Below are 18850 nucleotides of genomic sequence, written 5' to 3' on the forward strand. Positions count from 1 at the left end.
TTCATATTACGGACACTTAAGGCTTCAGTGAAGTTCTACTAATCACTACACATATAAATTGAATCGTTCTGTCAAAACTTTAGCGTAATCAGGCCTTGCAAACACTTAAGTTTCGAATGGTGGGTGAAGACTCGAATTCCACATCTTTGATTCACATTAATCAATAAAAATGTTCGGCCTCTTCATGATTTTTATTCCGGACACAACCACACTTTCGCTTCATATTCCGGACACTTTGATTCGAATTCCGGACAGCTCTTGAAAAACACAATCAGAATAGTCAAATCATTAATTAAACGCACGTAACCGTTAGGAAGACGTCAAAACTAATTGAACATTGTAAATTTTCATGGATTGCTATGTAAAATGTTTATAAAAATCATCTTTCAAATTGGGAACTTTTTAACGGCGCATTTTGAAACATTTCGAGTGAAATCTTTCCCATACAAAGTAGAGTGTCCGGAATTTGAAGCTGTCCGGGATTCGAATCAAAACGGTACGCCGCCAACTTGTTACGGAGTAACAGTTGACAGGTTAACAATTTTTCACTCTATTATGCAATAATGGTTGAAAAATCTCAGAAATCTCTTAGCTATCGTAATGTTCTCAATGGCCTCAAAGGTTAACGCATGAGTTTGAAACGTTAATTCACATATTCAGTAAAATATATCAATAGTCCTCAACGTAACGCTTTTTGCATGGAAAATTTAAAATTTTTGTATGACCCGTAATGCTTGAGCCTACTCCCCCCCTCTCCCCCTTTACGTTACGTAATTTGTGGATGCCGCCTATAGCAATGACTGTTTCAATTACGAAAATATAAAGTAAATTTCTCCAACCCACATTGGTTTGGAGACGGCCAAAACCTCGAAAATCAAAGTTGTTTTCTCCGAATGGTAATATTTTTCTCGACATTCTTAACATATTGGTGATTTAAATTCAATGTTTGAAGCAGATTCATTGAATTTTGAATTTCATACAACTCTTTGAGTGAACCGCGGACATGATTTTAAAAGAAAACAAATATATTTGCTATCCAGAGTTCACTAACTATTTATGAATTCAAAGAGAGGTCAAACCGCATTGATATCTTTAGAGAAGTTGTTTGTAGATACATAAAGTATACCTGAGTTGAACAAAAATTTTCATTAAATTCATACAAAGTAAATTAAGGCAGAAGAATCTTCAAAAAACATACTATTTTTGATAAAAGACATTAGTAGCCCGCGATGAGAATAAGTTCATTCAAAAGCTTAAAACAAGATCTTCCAAGTGGGGTACAGTTTATTTTGCGAAAAAAGCTGTACAAAATTTCAGCATCGAATAAATACTTATTGATGAGTTATTGATTGAGGTAATTTTAAGAAATTTGTTATTGATGAGTTATGGACAGTACCTATAGAGTAGCTGTTTCCTGGATGTTGGCTCTTCGCTGATCAAATTTAGAGCATTCCATGCTTTACTGTGCCGTAGCCGTGCGTTGTTATTCAAGTTCGTCATCGTCGTCGTGGTCACAGTGGAGTTCGTGCACGTGAGACCACGGTGGTTGTCGTGATTAATAACAGTCGCTACATTTTCTATCCGAACCAGGTAGATGGAAGACGAACGGAAGTAATAATGATCCACGCCGCACGAGAAAGCGTATCATTGGATTTAGGGGTTTTAGGCGACCAAAGCGTGCTGAGTAGTAGGTAGTGGCATGTACCGCGGCGCATCGCTGAGGCTGGAGGGGACTTTAGTTTTAACCTAGATTTGAAGATTTGGTGTTATGAATATTTTCATCATCTCTCTTTCCCATTTATTTTGCTTTCAGTGGCGCAGCATGGGTGATATCTTGTTGGAAAATGTCAAAGGGTCTTTAAATATGATTAGATACATTATCAGTACCAACAAAAAAAAAACGAAAAAGTATTATTTAATAACATTTTACGCAATGTTTTTTAGTAGAAATGAGCCCTAAGCAGGAGGACCAAGCAACCATTCAGGATTTCTATAACATTTCAAAATATGTAAAATAGTCTACCTCTAGCTCTGCCTGTAATCATGTACTTCGTAGTGGTAGAATTGATGGTCAATCCCTTGCGGTGTCTACGTCACCTTCCTCCCTCTTTGCACGACTATTCTGATTTTTTATTTGAAACTTAGCCTCATGTAGTTAAGTTCAATTTATCGACTGAGTTTTTGTCCAATAAAAGGTACCTAAGGTACGGTTCGTCCAAGAGTGTGAAAACTAATATGTGGAGGAATTTCTCAAAACAAAAATCCTCAAGCTATTATTCAATAATTAATCAAACAAAGATTTTTCCACGAATCCTTACAGAAGTTTACAAAGAATTTCTCATAAACTTCAACAAGTTAAATAAAGTTTCTGCTTGTAGATATTGAATTCGATCTAAATTTAACAGATGTTCACTTAAAGATTTCGAAAGGATTTTTTTTTTGTAAAAACATAACAAACTACCCGTCTATGCTTCAACAGAAATGTGAAATATGCTTCAGTGAAGTGAAATATGAATTGTAATTATTTAGCTTTGAAGTAAGGCCATAGTTGTGAAAATTGCACAAGCGGGGTAAAACCGACCACTGTTGATGTGGTAAGACCGCCACCCCTAATTAATACCAAATAAAATGTCTAAACCATTTCAAAGGCTGAAACTACGTTATACATTTCGATTCAAATAAAATGCAATCAATTTTATAAAAAATACAAGCCAAATACGCATATTTTTTTACAAAATATGAGTGTCGATAAGTATATAGGGATCTGTATCCCATTCTTGGCACTTTCAATTCACTTTGGCAATGGGGTTCGAAGTCTACTGAGCTCATATTGGGCCACAATATGCGCCGCATTTAAGTGCTTCATATGGTAAAGTTTCAGACAATTCGGCCGAAAAAAATAAACCCATGCCTAAGTGATTCATGGGAGTGCCCAGCTCTGCACCCTATCTAAGTTTTTTGAATTAATTAAATAACAATCGATTCATAAAACATTGTACTTTCTAGAATCACAGCCCAAGTAACAATTCCACAGCAATTTGGCATTCATGTGGATTTATTAATGTTTTATGGCAGTTACGTGAAAGCTATAATAGCTAGAGGCGACATTTAACGATGCTAGAAGATGATATTTTGTAAGTCAGCTCTTAGTTGTTTCCAAAACCATTTAGAGGCAAAATACAAAATCAAAATATTGTGGCCTCAAAACCAGCTTTATTGCAGCATATAATTCCTCATTGAAACTGCTTGTAGTAGCTGAATGACACTTATTTGTTACGTTTATGATAAAAGATTGATATAATACACCTTGTTGCCATAAAAACTGCTTTTAAACTTTAATTTCTTTTATTTTTTTAATTTTGATAACTTACCTTGTCTATTCCTTTTAGATCAGTATTTGGGCTCTTAAGATGCGATAATACTATTAGCAACATAATATCATTCACGTTGCGTATTTACTCAAAAACACTTATAAGCGGTTTCTTCACCACCGCTTAGGCCTTAAACCTGGTTTAATCGTATGGGTAAACGTGGTTTATGGGTTAAGCGAAGGTGAAGAAATTGGCCCTTAATGCCTATTGAAACATGCACAACTAAAATCCGTTTTCATTGCTTTTGCGTATATTCTTCATAACAACACACCCAAACTGTCAAACTTTGTGTAATGCTGCTTGGCTATCATAAAAAGCGAAAAAAAGCTGAATCGTCTTCTAACAACATTTATTGAGACAATTTTGCAAGCACAAATGCCGAACTATAACATTGTTCTCTCATTTGTGTATTTATGATGACAAAACAGCATTTGTCGATGAGGACTTAGCGATTATGGTTCCGCCATATTAATTTCACTCTGTTTGGCACAATTTAACTATTTTCAAATCGAATTATCTTCAATAATTTGATCATAAAATGCAATGGTATGATTGTTCAATAGATCAAATATAATTTGAAGCACAATTACTTCTCAAACAAACCAAGAACTGCTGAATATGTTTTATTCATCACCAGGCGATTTATTTAATCAAACTAAAAATATACCACTCTCAGAAGCGGCATACGCAATTTTGCTTCATTTTCGTCACATTTCACAGTAAATCTCACTCGGCACTAAAGATTTGAACACTATATCAAAATAAATTACTTCAAATATTCAACAAGCACTACGAAATTAATTATCACAGACGTGTTTTCGATCTTAATTTGTGTTGTTTACTTTGGAATAAATCCAGTAAGATCGACGATATGATAAAACCATTTTCAAGGTGAAACGACATTCCTCTAGAACAGCTGGCCTCAAAATTGCTACCATGAATGCTATTTTGCTTTATTCGTGTGACATAAATATACACTTCATAGCCTCTTTTAGAGTGGGCCAACTAGTCACGTTCTAGTCTACAAGAGGTTTTGGGGGATGCGATTTTTTTATAGCACCCTGGAAGTTATTCGTAAAACTAAAAGTGTTACTTGGGAGGGAACTGATATACTTTTTTTGCGAAATTGTGTACGAAAATCGTGATGGTAACTTATACCCCGTAGGTGGGCGGTTTTACCCCGTCGCTTAAAATAATCGATTTTCAAACTTCAAGAAATAAATAATTTTTTTCAAATACACCTATGATATTTTTTAATCATGCCTAAGGCTTCGATAAACAACATGGTGCGTCGAAAAATGATTGATTGATTCTTGATTTTGACATATGAAATAAATTGCTTAGGCGGGCGGTCTTACTCCGTTTTACCTTTTACACACTTAAATTATTTTACGGATTCCTGTGAAATCTCATTAGCTGAACGGTTCGGTAAAATAAATTAACGGAGTACGGTACATTTTTACAGTATTCGGTAAAAATGCACTGGAATCCGTAAAATTCCGAGAAATTTACGGTATTTTATTCCACCGAACTGAACAGCTGATGAGAGTACGGAGAAATTCACCGATTTCCGGTAAAATGAGCTTAGTGTGTATATAAAATTTTCGAACACCTTCAGAGGTTTTTCTAGTGATTTTCAAATAAATACCTTCTTCTTCTTCTTTCTGGCGTTACGTCCCCACTGGGACAGAGCCTGCTTCTCAGCTGACCATGTTTGCATGTGTATATCGTGTGGCAGGTACGAAGATACTCTATGCCCTGGGAAGTCGAGAAAATTTCCAACCCGAAAAGATCCTCGACCGGTGGGATTCGAACCCACGATCCTCAGCTTAGTCTTGCTGAATAGCTGCGCGTTTACCGCTACGGCTCAAGCTCCAATATCCTCAAGCTTCAACAATAGCTCTGTTGGTAAGCGCGTGACGTTGACAATTCAGAGATCGTTTGTTCAGTTCCAGACACGTTTTGTTGTTTTGTTTTTGTTCATATTTTTAGTCGGCTCAGAGCTTCATATTTTTAGTCATGACGCCGAGCCTTTGGGGCGGGCCACTGCAGCAAATCGTCATCCAACGCTGGTTGAGTGACGATGACGATTATTTTTTTAGTTTCGTCGACGACTTTTTCCATTTGACGGTGACGATTGTCTACCCTGGTTATATCGACATGTTACAAAAATACATCTGGTTGAATAGGAAGAATAATTTGTCGGATTTCAGACAGACCGGACATGATGCTATTTTGGCATTCTTAAGATACCGTCGATGGGGGTGACAATGGGTCTAGGGGGGCCCAAATAGCCGTAGCGGTAAACGCGCAGCTATTCAGCATGACCAAGCTGAGGGTCGTGGGTTCGAATCCCACCGGTCGAGGATCTTTTCGGGTTGAAAATTTTCTCGATTTCCCAGGGCATAGAGTATCTTCGTACCTGCCACACGATATACACATGCAAAAATGGTCATCGGCATAGTAAGCTCTCAGTTAATAACTGAGGAAGTGCTCATAAGAACACTAAGCTGAGAAGCAGGCTCTGTCCCAGTGGGGACGTAACACCAGAGAGAAGAAGAAGAAGGGGGTGAGATTGGGTCAAAACGGAAAAATATGTTTTATGAAATATTTCAACTAATAACGCTGATATTACTAAAATTAATAATTCATATGTTAGGGAACATATTATTATACATAATTTATAACAATATACATTTTTAGAAATAGTAGTTTTTGTGTACTACATCAATAAACTTGCATGTTGAAACTAGATAAAATTTACAACATTAAATTTCTCCTGTACAAAGTATCACGCTTGTACTGTAGCCTATATCGTTGTATTAGTAGAATGTTGAAAGTCTTTTCATTACACATCACAGGTATTTTCTGGAATCTGTTTGATTTTCCCACAAAAAAATCATTTTTTTCGGTACGATGTCTAAAACATTGAAAATGGGGGTGAGATTGGGTCAAGCAAGAACGATAGTAAATGAAATTCCAAGTCCATTTTTTGACATTTTACGGTACCGGGTGTTCTCTTTTTTCAGTAAGAGTGTTTATTTATTTATTTTATTTATTTATTTATTTCGTCAACCGACGTAGACTAGTACATTTTACATATACATATTTTTGTTTCAATTCTTAATACTAAAATTATGAAATTTATAAAAAATATTGAAAAAGAAAGTGTAGTGTAAGTAATGTTAATTTCATTTTGTTTTATTTTATGCGTTGCGATTTCTTATGGATTTGAAGTATGTTTTTAGATTTTGCCGAGACATGGTAAAGTCAATAGTTTCGCAATGTTGATTGTAAATGGTCATCATTTGATTTAGAGGCCCGTTTTTGGCATAATTTGTTCGATGATGATTTGTCAAGAATAAGTTACGATTTCGTAGTTGCCTAGAAGGAGTGTAGAAATTTAATTTTGATAAGATTTCTCTAGAATCAATACGTTGCGAAACGATATCATTTACAAATGAAACTCTTGTGATTTCACGTCGCTCTTTCAAAGTTTGTATGTCAATAAGCATGCAGCGTGCTTTGTAGGGTGGAAGTGGAAATGATGTCCAACCTAATTTACGAAGAGCATATAGTAGAAATTGTTTTTGTACAGATTCTAATCTTTCCTCGTGTGTGATTGAGAAAGGAGACCATACAATGCTGCAGTATTCCATGATTGATCATACATATGCAATATATAGAGTTTTAATTGTGTATGGGTCATGAAAGTTGTAGCAGAAGCGTTTTATGAACCCTAGCATGTTAATAGCCCTGTGAATTATTGTATTGTAGTGGTCTACGAAAGAAAGCTTAGAGTCTAAGCACAGACAAAGTCTAAGATTACTCCTAAGTCCCTTACTCTTTCACATTTTTCTACATTTTGATTTCCTAATGAAATTGAAATTCGTGGTGTTGTTCTTTTTCTGCTAAATGATATTAGGTTGCATTTTTTTACATTCAGTTCTAATAGGCTTTTTTTGCACCATATGTAGAATTTTTCTATTTCATTGCGGAATACATTGATGTCTTCTTCATTTCTTATTTCCAGGTAGAGCTTCATGTCATCGGCATAAATTAACACTTTGAGTTTATTGAAAATGAAGGAAATGTCGTTTACATACATAATAAAAAGAAGAGGTCCCAAATGAGAGCCTTGAGGGACACCCGAAGTGACTTGAATTGGTTTTGGTTTGTTTCCTTTGAATTTTATTATTTGTTGGCGATCAGTTAAATACGATTCAAGCCATTTCAGCAGTCTTGGCTCGATTCCAATTTTTTTAGTTTGAAAAGTAGCATGGTAGCTTCTACGTGGTTTCCATTGTCCATTGCATTCAATGAATAGTCAACAAATTGAAGTTAATTTTGTTGAGGTCGAGCGACCTTTAAAGAAGCCATGTTGTGTGTCAGTAATTCTATTTTTGATTTGAAGAAATAGTTTTTCGTTGACAATTGACTCGAAAAGTTTTGGAATACAAGAGATAATGGCTATACCACGATAATTACGTATGTCAGATTTTCGGCCAGATTTAAAGATAGGCACTAAAAAGGAGCTTTTCCATATTTTTGGGAAGATTCCGGATTCAAGGGATTTATTAAAAAGCCAAAACAATGGCGCTGTAAATTCTTTTGCTAAATTTTTCATAAATATTGGTGGAATCGTGTCAGGGCCGGGACCTTTTGAAGCGTCCAAATTCATTAGAGCGTCTGAAATTTCCCGCACATTGATTTGATTCACACCAATATCTCTAGAAAATTCCGGGTAAAACGCAAAATGATTGCGATCGCGGTCTTCTTCCGAAAATGTAGTATAGATTTCTTGGAAAAAAATTGCATATAGATTGCAATTTTTTTCTGAGTTGTCACCCACATTTTCATCAAGGTGCATAACGGATGGAAAATTGTCAGATTTTAGTTTTGTTGCACTTGCACTTTAGCACTTTTTTGTTGCGAATTGCACTTTAGCAGTTGCTAGAAGCTGCTTGTCTGATGGTTTGATTTGGTTGTTGTTGCTTTTGTTGTTGAGGTTGAAATCCCGTTCATGTTTATTCTGTGTTGATCCTCTTTCAGCAATTTTATTTGAGTATATGGAATCATACTTAGACCAGTCTTGGAGTCAAAGTCGTTTTTTCCCGTTGTTTATAAATCGCCAACCACTATTTGGTGGTTGAGATTCAGTCGTTTGGACGGATCGTATTCTGGACATTTTTGCTCGACGTTCAGCGAAAAGTTCTTTGATGACATTATTTGCATGTTTATTGGGTGACTATATACAGCATCTCTGAAACATCAAACAAGTCTACTTGAGCATTCCGTGCATTGAATAACAATACAACGCATTTTGACAACTTCTCAAACCAGCAACTGTTTTCGTGCGCAGCAACATCGTAAATTTTTATCAAAAGTTTGTTTTTTTCCTAAATTTGATTATTTTTCAGTGTTTTCATATAATAGAAGCATCTCACGGAAGTACAAATGAGTTGGATCGCTGAAATACTGGGATTATGACGTCAACTTCTGCCTGAAATTTATTGATCGTGGAATGTCGCACCGAGATTTAACTATTTGCGAAGGTTTAAAATAATCACTGTTTTAGTACACCTTTGGGGAAACTGAATGGGCTTTATAGCAATGGGGATGAGACTTTGAAGACAATTTGAGAGAAACACCAAGAAAATTTATGTACACTTGACGATAAATGTTGGGTTTACATATTTTTTCTCATAGCTCTTCAATTTTCTGTATAATCTTTCTTTTAAGTGGGTTCATCATACTTGTGAAACATCTTAGATATCTTTTTGACTTGTTTGCATCGTTTTTTATCAATATTTTTCAGTTGTGAATGGTTTTGAAATCATATTCTCAAAAACAAGTTATTTTAATTACAGTGACCCAATGTCACCCCCTCTATGGGGTGAGATTGGGTCATTTTTCATTCATTTGTGGTGCCGCTGTGAATAAATATCTGTCTTTAATTTTTTGAACAGTTGTTAATGTACCATCAAAGTACATACACACCAAATTTGAAGTTTATTGGAGTTGAATTGCGATAGTTATTCTAAAAATAAATCGCACATATCCCTTTTTGACCCATTGTCACCCCCAACGACGGTACGTTAACTGCCGTTATACGCATAATTGTCCCATGTTCCAAAACATGAAACCGAGAGTAGAGTTACTGTGCACGTACTGTAAGCCTTAGGTGCAGGAGCCTCATTGCTTGCAAGCGCACGGGCGCGCAGTACATTGTGAGACCTTTTTTGGTGCGCCTCATTTTTCTTGAGATGTGTCTACTGCGGTCTCATGCGCTCCGTCACATGTGCTGTTTAAAATTCAGCGCAATAATTGAAGTGATTACAAAAGTTTTCAGCGAGAATCGAAATTGCAACTCTTGGATCGCGAGTTTTCGACCATATCATGTAGGCTATCTAGACACCTGCATAATGAGGCGAAAATAGTTGTAGAGTAGACCTAGTCAAATGTCTGGAAGTTCCTGAGTCAACCAATATTTTGATTTTTCATGTCGAAATGAACTTCTGGTCAAAATTTCAGTCAATTTGGAGAAAATTTAGATGTGCTTCAAACCAATTATGTGTTTTTGGAATATTTTCAAGCTTTGAAAATTCATAACTACTGAACGGAACATTGAAACTTATCGAAAATACCTTTACATAATAGTTTATTCAATTCTTCGTCTAGCGCAGCACACTAGAATTCCGATGAGCTGAGACACGGTTTGGTTGGAGGCTCGAGTCGTAGGGCCGGATTTACAAATGTGGGGGCCCTTCTCCCAGAAAAAAAAACATTTTGATACTTTAGCATATAGATAAGATATTTGTAATGTTTTTATAAGGTTTTCATTACCAGAGTCAAACTATTTTATAACGGTAACAAAGATACTTCAAATCTCCAATAAACGTAAATCGATTTGTGATTTAAATTAATATAGATAACTTTTTTTATATATTTAATACATCTAAGTAGATTTTCTATGTTAACAGCTTAAATTCAATATTTTTTGTCAATATGTCAATGTCAACAACAATATTCGTTTGATGATTCTCTTTTTACAGATACCTTAATTCAAATTATGCTTATTCTATTCATGTTTAATATTCAAGTTGTTTAACAAACAAATTTATTTAACAGTTTTGCGTTGAAGAAATTGCTGTAGTGTTGGTAGCGGGTCTTGTTTTAGAGACTGTCTCTATTTTAATGAAAGTCTCTGAATAGTCTCCATTTTTAATGGAAGATCTTTAAGACCTCTATTTTATTCAAAATGCTCTCTGGAGTCTCTTTTTCCCTCATTAGGATTGCAGATAATGCTGATGCTAAATTGTACAGGCTCCGGAGAAAAAAATATCATAGACTTTAATGCAGATTGTAAGCAGGTTTTTCAAAAATTTCCTCTCATATGTCTCATGGAAAAACTTCAAGATATCTTCTAGTGATTTTTCCAGAGATTTCATATAAAATACTTTCAGGGACTCATTCTGGGATCCCTCTGGATTTTTTTCTAGAGATTCCTCTACCAATACACCCAGAAATTCTTCCAGCGATTTGGCAAAGGATGTTTAGAGGACTTTCTCCAAGAAAATCTTGAGCACTCCAACGATTCACCTCCATTTATTTCCCCAGGGATTACCTCGAGTTGTTTTCCAAAGACTGTACTAGGAGTTCTTCCAGATATTTTTTTCACTAATCCTTCAACCCAATTCTAAAGTTGTAAGGAAATCGATAGAAGAACCTCTTGATACAATCATGGAGGACTTAGGCCTTACTTGGAAAATATCTAAAAGAATCTTTGGAGAAATTCCTGGGTAATTTCTATCGTTATCCTTGTTAAAATCCAGGTTATATTCTTGAGATATCCGAAACAAAATTCTTGAAGGAATTCCTTAGAAACATTCCACAGGAAATAATAACTTAATCAGTGGAATTATTTCTGCATCTTTGGGAAAATACCCTGATTCTCCCAAAATACCTACAAAAAAAAAATATGAAAAAACATAGTAATACAAGCAGTAACACTGTCGAAATGTCAAAATGAAGAATTACAAGAAAAAGAAATGTCTGGCCTGATTATCTTTTTATCTGGTTCATTAAGGGTTACATTTTGTTTTTCGGTTTGATCCATTTTCGGTCTCTTTTTGGTCCATTTGTTCAAGCTAGAGTTCTCTAAAGTTCCATTATTCAAGCCACTTAAACACTATTAGGTCGGCTATGTGATCGATAGAGCTATACATAATTAAATATACAACAAAATACATAATTAAATAATCAAGTCCTATTACTTGATCTGCAGATGTATACATTGCATTCGAACCCAGTCTGAAACTTCGTTGAGAAAGTCATGTTAGAAAATCGTTAAAAATTCAAGCAAAACGATGGCACTCCACTTGTTTATCCAAATCGTTTTTGAATATTTCTTGATCATCTTGTCAAACAAAACAAAATCCCATTCTGAAAGTTTGAATACTTTCGAGTAATTTTACACATTAGAGTTTATTTAAAAAAAAAAAAGCTTTCAAATCTTATGATGCGTTTTCGAAAAGTATGTACTATTGCATTGATTCTAATTATTCGTGAAAGCTTAACTATAAATATTTTTGTCTAGTTGTGGGGGCCAGGGGGCCATGCCCCCGTCAATGCGGCCCTGCCTGCTCGTCAGTACATTTATGTGCTCCTGAGAAATATGTAACTCTAACCGAGAAAAACGCAATTAAATATTTTGACACATTTATGCTCCGTATGGATAAAGGTTATGACAAATTTTAAAAATTTCTTCACAATAATATGAGGAAATGGGTGTTCTTTAGAGTATAAAATTGGTTTAAGCGAAAAAAAAAGGAATTTTGCTTTGAAATTCAAAGTGGGACGGTTATGCCTAGAAATACTGAGTTTTGAGGGAATTTCTACGCATAATAGTCCAACTAATTTTAGTAGACCGATTGACGGTAGCATTGACGTGAATGTTATACCGAAGGTGAAAGATGTGTATTATAAAGCCTATGTTGAGGGTCTAAAATAAGGCTCATGTGGCATGTAGCAAAGTGGAGCGGTATATGAGTATGCGAAATAATGTGGTTAAAAAGGACGCACAGGCGCATAGTGGGATGTAGATATGCGATATGCGTAGAAATTGAGTAGCGAGACAGTTATGCGTAGAAATTCAACAATGGGACAAATTGACTTGGTATGCTTTTTATTGTCTTCGAACCAAGTATATTTTATGAAATTATTTTCTAATAATATAGGTTAAATTGACTATTGGACTACAAAAACTCAAAAGTGGCAAAAAGTAACATGGGACAATTATGCGTATAACGGCAGTTAAGGACTCCATCAATTCTGATTTCCCTTATGTTATTTTGATACAGATGTATCATCAAATAGATAAGCTCCATTATTACACAAAATAATGCAAATATTTTGATATTTCGAATGGTTTGATACGTTTTCCTGAAACCATTAAAAACACTTGGTCTAGTCTGCATGATCATCGACCAATTATATCTAACCAATAAGTATGAACCAATGCACGAGTTCACTAATTTGATGTTTGAGCGGAGCCGAATTCACTCGTTGCCATGGTCACATAAAAAACACGGCACCGCTCAAACGTCAAAAAGTGAACTCGTGCATTTGTTCATAGCTAAGCATATTCATTTTCGCTTCAGTCTTCGCCTTTTGCGAACAACTGAAATACAGCACTTCGCCTTTTGCGAACAATTAATCTTCTAACTATCACTTGCACTTTATATTCATACCGCCATGAAGCTGGAGACACAATTTCTAAAGTAACGTTTAATTAACCCGATTCATACCCTCTTAGCTTGTCTCTATTGCTATACAAACACCGACTTCAATAGTGTTGATACCATAGTTTGCAGTATTAAGATGCAGCCTGAGCTACTTCTCATCTGTCTACAGATGTTGGAAGTGCAGCAAACACCATTCACTAAGGCCTGTTACACTAGCATATCTGTCACTACTACACTTCCACAATACTGCCTACAAATTCCAATGTTTAGCTTCTTGCGTTAATTCCAACCGCGTTTATTCAGCGGATTCCAAACCCGTTTGCATATATGAATGATCCTTCCTCCGTAAAATCCACCCACCCTTCAGCAATCAAAAAGCAACTGTGTATCGCGTACACTGTACAGGTACATTACCCGCTGGGTGGGAAGGAACCCCACCTTATTTTTAATTACCCATCGGTGCGAGACGAGACTATGCCCTTCAAAGAGGAATGACAAAAACCGAGCAGACACATCATCCGTCGATATAAAAAACGATTTCTTATCACTGTCTAATCGATTCACTTTCCCCTTCCGATGTATGATAACGAAACACAAACGGTACTCACCCATTTCAGTTCCGAATAATCGTTGTTTTTCGCTGGGACGGTTCGGATTCCCGTCCTGTCGCACTTCAGTGGCTCTTTAAACGCCTTTCAGTCCACAACACGGCACTGAGCTTTTGTTCGAACGAAAACTGAATGCGTCTGCAAAAGGCAGCAGCTATTCAAAGGGTGGAGGAATCTGTAAATTTGCCCCCCGAAACGCACTTGAAACCGACAAAATTTACGTGAACGTTGAAAAACAGAGCACAAACTATAAATTGATGCAATTTTTCCTCACAAATGCATTGATAAAACAATATAAATCAGAGAAATTTTCACCATAAACAAACGAAATGCACTCGCCATTTACACGATACTTTTCTTTTGGCTGTGAGTCTGGGACGAATGCTGTCAGTTTATACGTTGCACAGCAAAATATTTTCATTTTTGTGATGACAGTTTGAATGAAAATGTTTTAGTACAAGGAGAAGGAATTCGGTAAATGGCCATCATGATGAGCGGGCTATATTAATTTTGACCTTATTTTTATTAACTTAATTTCGATTTATTTTTCCTCCCTATTTCAATCGCTCTTTGTATTTATAGTTCAGAGAGCGAAGAGCAAAACAACCAAAACCGAACTTTAGTGTGTTTAACTCAAAAATGAGTTCCCGCATAGAGAAACTGAATGTTCGAAAGGTTGTTGTCTGTAATTTTAGCCGCTGGCGCCAACTGTTAGCGTTTGAGATCAAAATAAACAGTCATTACCCTATTGACACTCGAATTGTCAATAGGGTTCATTCACATACAGTCATCTCTCCCTTACTCGATATTTCGTATCTCGATATCGAGTTAGAGAACCATAGTAAAAGTTGGTTTTCATGGCTACCTCGATGGTCCCTTGGATCGCAGTTGCATTGATTTTGTGTTTTGTAACTCGATACCTCCCTAGCTCGATGGTCCCTTCAATATCGAGTAAGGGAGAGATTACTGTATTTCATAACGCTAAAAATGGTCATTATTGACACCCACCCACCCCCTCGTAACACATTTTGTATGAATATTTTTTCAAATTTTGTATTAACAGTAACATCTTGTGGACACCCACTCAAGGGGTTATGAAATTTGTGAATGGGCCCATATTTATTGACGCTATGTTCACGGTACAGTTCATCCCAAAACGGTAAAATAATAGCAACGGTATTAGTTATTAATGTTACCGTAATGGGTATGGTATAGAAACAGTAAAACCGTTCACACTTTGTGTAACTGTTTACGAAGATAATCGACCCAGAATGGCTAATGTACCAGTCGGAAAAAATGAGTAAAAAAAAGTTTGAGAGGTGTTTATTTCTGGAGATAACTTATTCGTGGAATTCAATGAACAATATGTGCTCATCTAGATTCTGAATGATTGAAAACGTTGTGCAAAATCATTGCATAGTAATCGAACTGGGTGACGGTAAGTATTTTTTGTTTTTCATTCAGTTTTCTAGACGAACATTTAGTTGCTGTCTTAATATGCTTCTAGGAGAAGAATTGCCAACGTTATTCGATTCTCGTGTCCATCACGTTCACTCCAACAACTGGAAAGCCGAGTATTCCATTGGATTTTATTGAAAAAACCCAAAACGAGAGTAAATTGGATTCATTACCGATTTAAGCTAGGTATGCTGTTCAGCTGAACAAAAGTGAAAATTTCTGCGGAAAGAAATGGCCAAGAAATTTTCTACAGTGAGCCCCATTTGAATTGACATTTCTTTTCAACTGCGTACTGCGATCAAAGAAAAATGCTTTTTTTGAGCATTTCTTGCAAGAAATTTCCCACGCATCGTGATAGGCGATTACTTTTCTGTTGAAGTGCATACTTCCCATTATAATAAATTAATCTCTTGCTGTGATTGCAGATTATGTCGGAAGCAAAAATTTGGTCAAACGGATCGAGTGACTCAGCAGTTTAATGTTGGACGAATCCATTTGGTAAATTCACAAAAATACATGTTGTGCCAATAAATAGTGCATTAATTGAAAAATGAAAGGAATAAGAAATTTAAAATACATAATGAAAAAAAAAAACAAAAATCAACGAGAACCATACGCTATGCAGTACCATGATATGATGTAACTATACCCGACCATTTTTTTTCAATTTATAGTAATGCAATAGAGCTTAGTTACATTTGAACACACGTAGATTAGCATACGCTCGTCATACACAGTTTGTTTTTGTTTTCCTCAAAGAAACTTGCACACCCTTTCCAGACTCATCAAAATGCATATGGAAATTTACCCAATTTGAAAAATGTATACCCGGATTCTGGGTGTTTTTCGAGACAGAGTGCATATTGTTTTCCTCTAAGGTTCACAACTACTTCTACACTAGGGCACCTATAGCATTGTGCGTGATAACCACTATTACCAACCGTATGTGGTAAACTCTCATTATGCTCATCTTTCAAATTTTGTTTAAGAAAAACTCGATTCTCAAACGGTAAACATTCTAAATAACCCGTTGTTCATATGGTCGGATCTCTAAAACATTATTCGTTAAGGTTGAAACATTATCAACAGGAATGGGCAAATCTCCAACACGTTTCCCAAAATCTCGATCCTGCCAGTTGATGGGATGGGAGCAAGGGGTGGATCACTTGTTCAATGCACATCAAACGTACATTCATTTGCATCAAATGCATTTTTTCAACATTGAGATCAACTTAGCCCTGGTGTACTATCGAGTCGTATAGTGATATAGCAACGAGACCTTGTTTGTTGTGCATGTTTCAAATGCTTTGTTTCCGATAAACCAATTCTCATAATTCTTATGTTTCCGATAAATCATTTCCAATATTTTTGTACTAATCAACCTTATTCCTTTCAGCATATCAAGCTGATCATTTACGATAAAATTTTTATTTAATTATTCGAGGTCTAATCGATGCCACTGAGCGGTCCTCCGAGGTTTTGAGCAGCACCAACTGGATTGATTGAGCATATCAGTATTCCAACCACTTCATATATGATTTCATGGATGGTATATTTGTTACAAGAACAATGAGCTTAACGGAAAGAAGAGGAGAATGATGGCTTGGTAGAAATAAATAGTCTAGAAAACTTCTTCTCGGGGAGCCTGGGGCCTTTGATATGCATTCGCAGTCTAAATAAGCCACACTTTGCTAACGGCAAGGTGAAATTATTTGGTTTGATACATAAAACTCTGTATCGAGCTCTACAATCAAAATCCGAAGAAAAAACCATTCATAAATAATATCACGCTCCAAGGCAGGGGGAATTGGTTCATTCTGACCATTCCTACAAAATATTTGAAGATTCCATCCAAGAAGTGTGACAAGGGGGCTTACCGTAACATAATTTTGTGGATATTTTGATAAATTAGATACCTTCCTTCATCTCAACAGTGTACATTAATATAAAATCCTCATTGGATCTGTTCTCTTCCTGAACAGTAAAGGGTTTTCGATAGTGATATGCCACTTTCCAAATATCATCTCCAAATAACAAAACCACTGTCGTCGCGGAAAAGCATTAGAAACTGTGTGTAATTCTTTCTGGAAATCTATGCTAGGTACCCAATTTTGAAAGTGGTGCATTCAATTCGCATCCAGATACGCTCCAGATATGGCAAAGGAATTAGTTGGAGCTCGTCTGAAGCTTCGTTGAAACGCCCACACAGCAGTAAGGTTTTTGGGAGTTCCTTTACTACGATCAGCATCGAAAAATAGTACCTTCGCACTGGTTCTGAATAAGTGGGTTGCACCACCCTCTATCAGACGGGACGAAGGATTATCAAGACCGGTTGGACCACGATTTGGCAGTGATTTGTTTAGGGAGTGCAGAAGCTTTTTTTCTTGAGCGCTTCGAAGAATAAGTTTATTTATGTCAAAATGCCAAGACAAGGATAGCAAATAAACATTGGAGCAAGCCATGAACTGCAAATTTGCTGAGGGTGCATTTAAATGCATTTGAATATATGAAATTTATCAGATGCATCAGAAGTGATCCACCCCTTGGATGGGAGCGTCACTGGAGTTGCTGTTTTGCTCACAGCCCATTCCGATGCGTCGAATCCAAGACAAATCTTTAAGCTGAAAACGTCGATAAACTGTTAGAAATCGAATAGTTTTTTGAATACATGAAATCAAATTGAATCCAAATAAAGTTACTTAAGCCTGATTTGCTGCTTAACAGGAATCGCTAAAGAAATTTCTCGCCGATTCCTTGCAGAAATTTTCTACAGCGACTTCCGTTTGAACTGACATCTCTTTTCAACTGCGTACTGCGATTAGAAAAAAAAAACGCTTCCTTGATCGATTCTCTGCAGGAATTTTCCATGCATCAAGATAGGCCAAGAAATTACTTGTCAGCAGCGAATCAGGCTTTACGAAAAACAGCTACAATGCACCTTGATGTTTTGGAATATCGTTTACTAACTTGTAAAACGACGCAATTCATGCTGCTTGTTCCACCATTTACAATTTTAGGAATATTTCTAACTGTGGAATATTTCAAACTGTAAAGCAGAGCACTCATAAATTATTTTCCACACATTTGTGTTGTTTATTAATTACTTTTGTATTCTATAATAGTGCAAATTTTAAATATATATTATCTGATATTGTACATGCGGGACAATTTATAATATGCTGGAAAACAGAAGAATAACGAAAAACAAACTGATTTACCATACTCTTGACATTCGAGTGCTACTTAGTTATAGCACGTTATAGTTTTTCCAATCAGTGAACATCCAACCATCGAGTCATTCCATGTAGCGGAGCCCAACGAGCGAATCTTCACTGTTGTAGAATTAAGCATATCCATCCCTATTTTCGTGAATACTACAGTATATATTAGGCGAAATTCTCTCTCCTTCGCTCTTCAACAAAACTTGAAAACAATGGTGCCACTACCTGTCAACTTTGACAGGTACTGGCACCGTTGTTTTCAGATTTCCCGAAGAAGGAAAAGAGCGCGATTTTCTGATGACGTAAATAAGGGCAATTTTTTTTTATTATTGTCGCGCCGCCACCAAACCGGATCACGCTTCAGCTCGCCGCTTTTTGAAATCAGTGTTTAAGTGTGTTTATCCTTATACCTGCCGAATGCATAATATTTTTTCTCAATCTTCAAG

At 36.1% G+C, this 18850-nt stretch overlaps 1 protein-coding gene and 1 long non-coding RNA gene across 4 annotated transcripts in view; one reads left to right on the forward strand and one right to left on the reverse strand.

Moving 5' to 3' along the window:
* LOC5571878 (neuronal membrane glycoprotein M6-a) overlaps positions 1 to 14108 on the reverse strand; it is a 32492-nt gene extending 18384 nt beyond the window's left edge. The window contains exon 1 of one of the 2 annotated variants that reach the window (XM_001659938.2): positions 13726 to 14108. In XM_001659938.2, the coding sequence (XP_001659988.1) occupies positions 13726 to 13729 (4 nt within the window). In that variant the 5' untranslated portion in view covers positions 13730 to 14108. The remainder of the gene's footprint in view (positions 1 to 13725) is intronic. The other variant, XM_021855071.1, reaches the window with a different exon arrangement.
* A 972-nt stretch (positions 14109 to 15080) lies between these two features.
* LOC110678587 lies at positions 15081 to 15777 on the forward strand. 2 transcript variants are annotated; one of them, XR_002501761.1, is made up of 3 exons: positions 15081 to 15163; positions 15233 to 15369; positions 15609 to 15777. It is a non-coding gene; the product is annotated as an uncharacterized LOC110678587 (long non-coding RNA). The 2 variants fall into 2 exon arrangements; XR_002501760.1 differs by lacking the exon at positions 15081 to 15163 and having other exon boundaries at positions 15178 to 15369.
* Positions 15778 to 18850: the final 3073 nt, after the last annotated feature.

Source organism: Aedes aegypti, chromosome 3 (assembly GCF_002204515.2).
Source record: "Aedes aegypti strain LVP_AGWG chromosome 3, AaegL5.0 Primary Assembly, whole genome shotgun sequence".
Taxonomy (NCBI): domain Eukaryota; kingdom Metazoa; phylum Arthropoda; class Insecta; order Diptera; family Culicidae; genus Aedes; species Aedes aegypti.